The following is an 8,356-nucleotide window of genomic DNA, read 5'->3' on the forward strand; positions in this document are numbered from 1 at the left end:
AATAGCTTGAAAACCAGAGCTATTTCATCCCAAGGTTATGCAGGTAACACTACAACTGAGCAACCAGCTGTTTGATACATGCTGTCTTGTGCTCATCAGATTTCGTTTAATTTTGCTGCTTCTGCTCAATGTTCACACAAGTGGCAGGGCTGCCCTGAGGAGAGGTGTAGCCATTCTCCCAAATTTGAGCTTGGTTTCTAGTTCCTCTGGTGAACTTAGGAAGCCAGTACTTCCATCTCTTGCAGCAGATAGTTCTGCTTGTAAGTTGCAGTGTTGTTTTTTTTCCTTAGCATAAGCTTAAAGGAAGATTAAATTGTAGTTTATCTAATAATATGTGATTTCTGTGACTTGCCTTCCATAGCTGTCTTGAATCCTGAGTTCATCTAGGCAGTGTATTTTAAGTACATTGAGAGCACAAGTCTGAAAGTGTTTCACCCTATGAGCTTTGTGCTGTCTTTAAAAAAGAGGCAGGATATGTGATATATATATGTCTCATATATATGAGACATATATATATATATGATAAAAGAGAGACAACTCTGAGCAGAGCCTATCTAACTCTGGCAGATAGGTCTCTTAAAGCTTGCTGGTCTGTATCCCCATTTGTCTCATACATCTTGAAAAGACTATTCTGCAGTCTACAAAAGCACTTTTCTGTAAAACCTTTGGGCTTATTACAGCATGTGTGATTTAACGTAAAGTTCAAACGAAAAAAAGGGACACATTTATTTGATCAGACTGATTTTTTTTGAAGACATAGTTTCTCAAAGAAAATTAATTTCTGAAGCAAAGCTGAAAGTTATGGAGTGGTACCTCTTAGGGGCACTTTTAATTAAGTTCAGAAGTCTGTACAGGAATTCTTGATGTCAGAGGAGGCCAGCCATACTCTGTTGCTGAAGTCACTTCTAGGCAGACGTCTGACTTAGGTCAGATTAATAACATTTCTTTCCATATACTGCTAAGGGAGCGTAGCTGAGTGATTCAGGTGTGGCTGTTGACTGTACAGACGGGTGAAGCTGGGTGAAATGAACCTCACCCATATTGCTCATGCATATATGTGAATGGGATATAGCTCCTATCCTCTTCCGTTGTGAGTCTCCATTCAACCCTCCTTTTTCTTACTTTGTCTCTTGTGAAGGCATAAAGCAGAACATTTACAGCCCTTCTGGGAAGATACTGCTTTTTTTTTTTTACTTCCCTCCTGTTGTCTTGCCCCAGCTTTTGCTCATGTCTTAATACTACATGACTTCACATTTCATAGAGGAGCCATGCGGATTGCAGCAGAACAGCAAAATGCCACAGTGTCAGGAGCTGTGGAAGAAGAAATTGCTCTCTTAATTAGTCTTTCTGGGTTCTCTAAGCACAGCTGTTTCAGTGTGGAAGTTCAGTGCTGTGTACTGAAGATGTAAGACATTGCTGAGTCTTAATTTGGAGAACTTTGATGTTTCTCAAAGGCAGCTATACTTCATATAACTATTTTGAACTATTAAATAGTAAAGTAGTCTTTGAAGTTCTTGCTGTTGAGGCCAAGAGAAATTAATGGTGCATCTTTTATTGATTCACTACATGTTTTTTCTGTTTGTTAATGCATTTTATTAGAGTAAACTTCAAGGAGCAACCTTATTCCACCTCTCAGGAAAGTCGCTGTCTTTGCAGATAAAACAGACTTGAGTCTTAAACACTGAAGCTGTTGTCCCCTGGTGAATTTTTAACTGTTTTTCTTTTCTCCTAAGCGGACTCTGGTAGAGAAGCAGAAGCTGCTAACCCAGCAACATGAAGATGCAAAGGAACTGAAGGAGAACCTGGATCGTCGAGAGCGCATCGTCTTTGACATTTTGGCAAACTACTTGAGCGAGGAGAACTTAGCAGACTATGAGCACTTTGTAAAAATGAAGTCAGCCCTCATCATTGAGCAGCGAGAGCTTGAGGACAAGATCAAGCTGGGGGAAGAGCAGCTGAAGTGTCTGACTGATAGCCTCCAACCTGAACGGCTCAAATAAGAGGACTGAGTTTGACCAAGGATGTGAAAAATGGGAAGAAGGAAGGGATGGGGGACTTTCCAAGGATACAAATGAGTATCTTGGCTTGTCTGAGTGTCCAGCAGAGAAACAAGTGCACAAGAGAATGATAGCTCTCACAACAGCAATAATGCTCTCATTTTTTGGGATGATGTATTTAATTTTTTAGAACACATTTTTATTGCTGGTCTCTACAGCTGTTTCTCATTGTTTAACTTGCAGAAGGCTCCACAGGAAAGGATAGACTCTTAACCTTTCTGCTCAGTAAGTTGAAAGTCTGTGGCAGTTGTGCATGCAAACAGTAATGTTTTTAGACTAGGGTGTATACTTTCTTTATGTTCAGATGCTGTACAGACTGCTGGGAAACCCAACAGCAATTTGTGAATGCACACAAATTTAGAAGTTCTAAATTGAGTGTCTTTTAATTTTTGTTTTTTAAAGACCCATTGAATAGGGGAAGCGTACATCTTACAGCTAATATATTCAGATTGCTGAAATGTAGTGTCACTCTGATCCTGTGGCATCAGACACTTTTTTGTAATATTGTATATAGGATGGCACTTTCCCCTTGCAGAAAATAATTGTAAAATCAATCTCAGTTAAACACTTTTTAAACCAGCTTGCAAATCACCTAATGGCTGCCTTGCTGCACATTTTTGTAAGCATTATTTTGCAAGACGTATTTGTACACCTTATTACTGCAATGCAAGTGATTTTCTTTACGAGGTTGTAGTTGATTTAAGAAACAGGCTGGAAGTACTATGCTGATTTTGTTCAAAACATTTCTTACTTAAATTATTTAGAAGGCTTACCTGCTCTTTCTTGTGTTTTTTAATGCATGTGATTATTCTTCTTCCCCCAAACCCACCACACTTTATGAAAATAAATGTAGGCTAAGGACACTGCTTCTATTTTTCTTCTGATTGCTCAAAATTGTGATGGTTTTATATGGACAGTTAAGTTATATTGAAGTTGACCTACGTAATGTTGTTCATTCTTTCCACTTTCTCAGACTACCAAATGCAGTATAAACACTTCTGCCATGTAAATACCATGCACTACTCGGAGCAGTTCTGCTTTGTAACTGTGAACATAAGTGGGGTTGGTTTGTTGTTTGTTTCGATTGCACAGTGATAAATGAGACAATGCTAGTTCACAGTATCAGAGTACTGGTTGTATTCTCTATTACTGCCATTGACTTAGATGATTTCCAGTAGCTCTAAAAAGCGGTGCTAACTCATGATTTAGCGCAGTAATAGGTTGCGCTGAGTTGCTCATATACGTACAGAGAAATTCTGTAGTGTCTAAATGTCAAGTTCTATGTTAAGATAAAGTTTTGCAGGCAAAGAGAAGTCTTGGATGACTTTGTGTACATGCCATTTCCATTGTAGAACGGAAGATGTTTCTGTCTCCACAGACAAACAGGTTGCCCGACAAGAAGCCATTTTCAAGGCTGATGTGAATGCCAGTCTATAGCTAAGCAGATTGAAAATACAGGTAGTTAGGTGTTGAAAAGAGAGAAAAGAATTTTTGCTGTTATTCCTGAAGTTCCACCATTCACTAAAAGGTTTTCTGTAGTTCTGCCCCCAGTCCTCTCTTGTGAGGAGAGAACTGGAGAGGCACTGATCAGTGAATTCCTTGTGAGCTGGGGAGCAAAAATCTTCTGGAACCTGTTCCTGTACAGACAGATGCAAATGTTAAAAGGACTGTTGCCCCCCTTATAGTGCACTACTTTGTATACATGGATCAAATCTTTAGTGAAATGATGTTGATGTGTATCACTTGAGGTCAGATGGAGCTACCATTTTATAAGGCCTGCAGCTGACCTTAGTTTCTTCCTCCTGGTTCAGAAATGTAGTCTTCTAGCATCTCACAGTTGTATGCTGCTATGTTCCTAGGACAAGTGATCCTTTTGTCCTTAAACTTACTCCTTAACAATAACGAATCCAAAACTAAACAATTCCCAAATAAATTATGCTTGTCTTTTAGCTTGGAGAAAAGTGTGCATTGTTTTATCTGTGGCATTTTAAAAGAAATTACATATTGTGGTTACTCTGAAATGTGTGTGTGAAATGTGAATAATAATATAATTACCGTGTGTTTGTATACAGTACTTTGATTTAGATCTTTCTTATAAAAGGTAGCAATATTGTGAAAGATATATGTATATTATCCTTTTCACCAAACAGTTGAGTAGACACCATTCTCTTCTTTCTTTTTTAAAACTGTTGAAAATCTCTCACCCTGTGAACGTGAAGATGGTTGCCTCCCAATGTTATATGTAAATCTGTAAATAGCTATACTGTTGCTTCTTGAAAAAATCTGGTGCTATGTTTTGCCTTTGACATCCTGGGGATGGCCGTTTCTTCACCCAAAGTTGTTCTCAACTCTAGATCCCTTTATATAGTGAAAGGTTTCCACAATGTTTCTCCAGCTGTTTGGATCCTGCAGCCCAGAGTGAAAATGTACAGTTTTCCTGCCTGACACTTAAACGCTCACCTACTGACAAATGGTATTGCTTGACTTTGAGAAAATAAACTGTATATTTCAATGCAGAGTTAGTTTCTGTGTGCAGTTTTAACTGTCAAAACCTACTGTTTGCTATGCGGCATTGGCCATCCTGTGGTGTCTGCTGACAGTGCTTGTAGGTTGTAAAGGCAGGGCCAGTTATCTTGTGGTATGGAGTAGCTTGGTGTCTTTTCACAGGTTATTTAACATGTTGATTGATTGATCATTCTCAGGTTCCTAGTGTAAGTAAGTGCCAGAAACATGTTCAGGTCTCTTCAGTATTTCAAGTGTATTTTAAGTGACTATGGGAGGGCAGAAAGGACAATGTGTTATGAGGTGGATAAAATAAATTGGTATGTCACGACGTACCAAGTATACCTGGGAAGGAGTTAAGATTTTTCTACTCGGGCAATTGCACTGTTTTGGCTTCATCCTGTGTTTAGGATACTTTATGTGCACCTATCTAAAGTCAGTGGTTCTCAAGATTCTTTGCGAGAACAGATCACTCTGAAATCTCCACCTTTAACAGACTTCCACAGAAACTGTTCAATTTCAGTTTAATGGGGAACTCAAATTAACTGCAGAGTTTTCTTCCTTATTGGGGCAGTGCTCAAGGCCAAGTTGGACAGGACCTTGGGCAACCTGGTCTAGTGGGAGGTGTCTTTGCCCACGGCAGGGGTGGTGGAACTAGATGATCTTAATGCCCTTACCAACCCAAACCATTCTGATTCTATGATTCGAAGTGTGCACAAATCTGTAGTAGAGGTGACCACAGATAATGTTTTATAGCCTGATAAATCATCCTGAAAATTAATTGTCTGTTAAGGTCTTTATCATAGAAACTTACAGGGAAAAGTAAGCTAGAGTAGGAAAAATACTTGGGTTTTTGTAGGATTTGTCTAAACTTCTGACAAGCGTTTTTCACCCTGTTCTTCTCTCTCTCTCCATGTATGTGGACCCACCTCTTCGTGCCTGGTTTCCTGGCACTTGGTGTAATCCAAGATGGCAGCTATAGGGGAATAACAGTTTAGGTTTTGTGTAAACCACTTGAATTGGCAAAAAAAGCTTCTCTTTAAATTGAAATTAGGTTCTTTCTTTTCTGTTTTGGAGTATTTCAGACCCTGATACTTCAAAGGAGTCACCGTTTTACAGTATTTGTTTCTAATCAAGTGCTGGTGATTAATTTTGGTGCACTTAATTGTATCAGGTTTTATAGGTAATCTGTTGGCAATCCACTATCTAGCCTTACGATGGGTGCACATTAGAATAGTAACTCCTCTTTTAATGGTGTCTAGTCACTTAACTGCAGAAGTTCATAGGCTTGTTCGAATTAAGGGCTTCTCAGTTGTGGGGTGTTTTTTAGAGGATAATTGGTTTTTCTGCATACTTGAGTGGAACCTGCCCACAGAGTAGATGTTATAAAAATTTATAATGGCATCTTTGAAGTACTTACTGGATTATATATTGTCAATTATAAGTGGTAATTTGGTCATCGCATTCACTGACGGCAGTTCCAGGCTGTAACTTAACTAATTACAGTGATCCACAGTCTGTAAGATGAGTTACCCATGTGGTTTCAGAGCTCACCTCTGAAGTCCTGGGTTTCATTCTCCCTACCGACTGTTTCTGATAATGTTTCTATGAATAAAGCTGTTCCATTTGAAGTAGGTTAACTTAATACATCTCGGGAGAAAGCCTGAATTGAAATAATTTCAGGGCATTTCAAAGCAGAAGGTAATTTCTCAGACTACAGTAGCACACCTACAAGCAGAACAGGTACTTTCTAGACAGGCTATGTTTAGGACCTTTTCCTTGGTTGTACTCATGTGGGCAGATAGGCTGTTGTTTATTTTAGGCTGACTTTTATTTTAGTCAAAGCAGTTGAGCCTTTCCCAAGAACCAGGCTGGTGTAAAATGTTGGTCGGGTTTTTTACTTCCTGTGTTAAATGAAAATCCTGACAACAGCTTCATTTTTCGGTGCTTTGGTATCTCCGTCTTGGAGGTAGTCTCCTAAATTTGGCAGGGGGAGATGGCCTTGTGACTAGGCTGTGCCTTCCTCTCCTCCCAAGCATGTCAGCGGAGTCTGTTGCTGTAGATCTAATTCTCACTGCTTCTGGATGCAACAACCTGCTCACTGGCTAAGGTTAACAAAAGCTAACTAAATCCTTACTGCTTGCTGCTGCTTTTGAATGGCTGCTGTCACAGGTGGGATACCAAGAACATCTGGACAACTGCTGTGGTGGTTTCTGGCATTTCTCCTGGGTTAAAGTCTGATCAGGAATTATGTGCATCTCCTGCTCACTAGGGGTGAGTCTTTAAACTAAAATACAATAGTGCCACTAAAGAACAACCAGTTTTCCACTGCATATCTACTTCTGTTAGAGTGTTTTTATTTGCTATTTGCGATTGTCTGTCTTGAAGCAGGATAGATTTTAATTAAAGCAGACAAATTTGTGGCAGTGGGGCTGAAGCACAAGGTATTGAAAGATACTGAAGGATAATCATATTTTGAGTAGCATAAATCTCCAGCAAAATAGTATCTAAATAAAGCCTGCATGCTACAAGTTACAGGTGAGGAGAACGTGCCAGGATTCTAGATCTGTGTTCATACAGTTTAATGGAGTTACTGAAAGAAAGGCTTTTCTTAAGCACATCCTAAGTCGCACCTACATTAACCAGACTTCATTCATTCCAGGCAACTTCCATATGAGCCAGTATTAGCTGGAAAAAAGCTGTGTTCTGACTGACATGCCTTACCAAGAGTTGTTACTTTGCTGCTGTTCCTTGTGATGGCATCACTTGCTACCCTCCCAGTCAAGGAGCGTGTTCTGTAAACCAAGTAATGGACATATAGTTACAAGAGTTTTAACAAAACATGATTTTGGTAGAGCTGTAAAGTCCAAAAGCCTGAGAGGAATTAACAAAATCCTCCCAGTGAAGATTGTTTCAAGTGTTTAGTTCCAACATCTGTTTTGCTTCCCAGCTCTCTGCTCTTCAAAAGTGTTTGTTACTGGCAAATTAGGCTTCTGTCTTTTCTAAAAACCTCAGAGAAATATAAATACAATGAGCAATTGCAAACTAAATAGTAAGCAATGGAAGGTAGAAATTATTTGTCTCAGTAACTTAAACACAAAAGCATGAGAATCGTGGGCACCACTCACAGCCACTCCCAGGAGTTACAGCTGCAGCAGCACGCATAGGCAGGTGTGGTTCCTCCAGACATAAAAAGGGAAATGGAGCTGTGATGATCGAAGTGGCCAACAGTGACCCAAATGGGGTGGAGCAATCAAGTGCTTTATTTTATAATAGGGCGATACAGATCTCAAGGAAGTGAAAACCAAGAAAATCTGGAATAATCAGTGCCCTGAAGGAAGAAATACTAAGGCAGTGGGAAATGCATCAGGGCAGAGAATTCCCTGCTTTTTTCTTTCTCCTGGTTCAAACCAGGTCTCTTTCCCTTCCCTGCCTCCTTCTCTTTCTCTAGAAAGACTGAAATCAAAGTGGGATTAATCCATGCCTTAGGTCCCTAACACAGCATTAATTGCAGGTCTGTTTGCGGAATGCCTGCGCATACTGAATCCTTTTGATTCAAATGCAGAAGAGATGTCTCTGGTGTACAAGTTCTAGAGATTCTGACAAAACTCTTCAGTTACTCTGTTCTCCAAATCCTCCGTTTGTATACATTTACAGTTTGAGAAGTAAAAGAATAGCTTTTCCTCCTATTTTTACTGCAGTGAGAGCAAAAAGAACTAGGTGAGTAAACTCTTGTCACACTGGTTTTGCAAAGGTGGAGTTATTTAGACCGGCATTTTTAAGCAATGGGCACTGCC

At 39.6% G+C, this 8,356-nt stretch overlaps 1 protein-coding gene across 6 annotated transcripts in view; it reads left to right on the plus strand.

Moving 5' to 3' along the window:
- The window catches only part of SHROOM2 (shroom family member 2), a 134,754-nt gene extending 130,181 nt beyond the window's left edge, over window positions 1-4,573 (plus strand). For all 6 annotated transcript variants that reach the window (XM_062603689.1, XM_062603684.1, XM_062603685.1 and 3 more), the window contains one exon: window positions 1,734-4,573. In XM_062603689.1, coding sequence (XP_062459673.1) covers window positions 1,734-2,000 — 267 coding nt within the window. In that variant the 3' untranslated portion in view covers window positions 2,001-4,573. The remainder of the gene's footprint in view (window positions 1-1,733) is intronic.
- The last annotated feature ends 3,783 nt before the right edge of the window (window positions 4,574-8,356 follow it).

Source organism: Pezoporus occidentalis, unplaced genomic scaffold (assembly GCF_034315485.1).
Source record: "Pezoporus occidentalis ecotype Australia unplaced genomic scaffold, CSIRO_AGI_Poc_V1 ctg81, whole genome shotgun sequence".
Taxonomy (NCBI): Eukaryota; Metazoa; Chordata; class Aves; order Psittaciformes; family Psittacidae; genus Pezoporus; species Pezoporus occidentalis.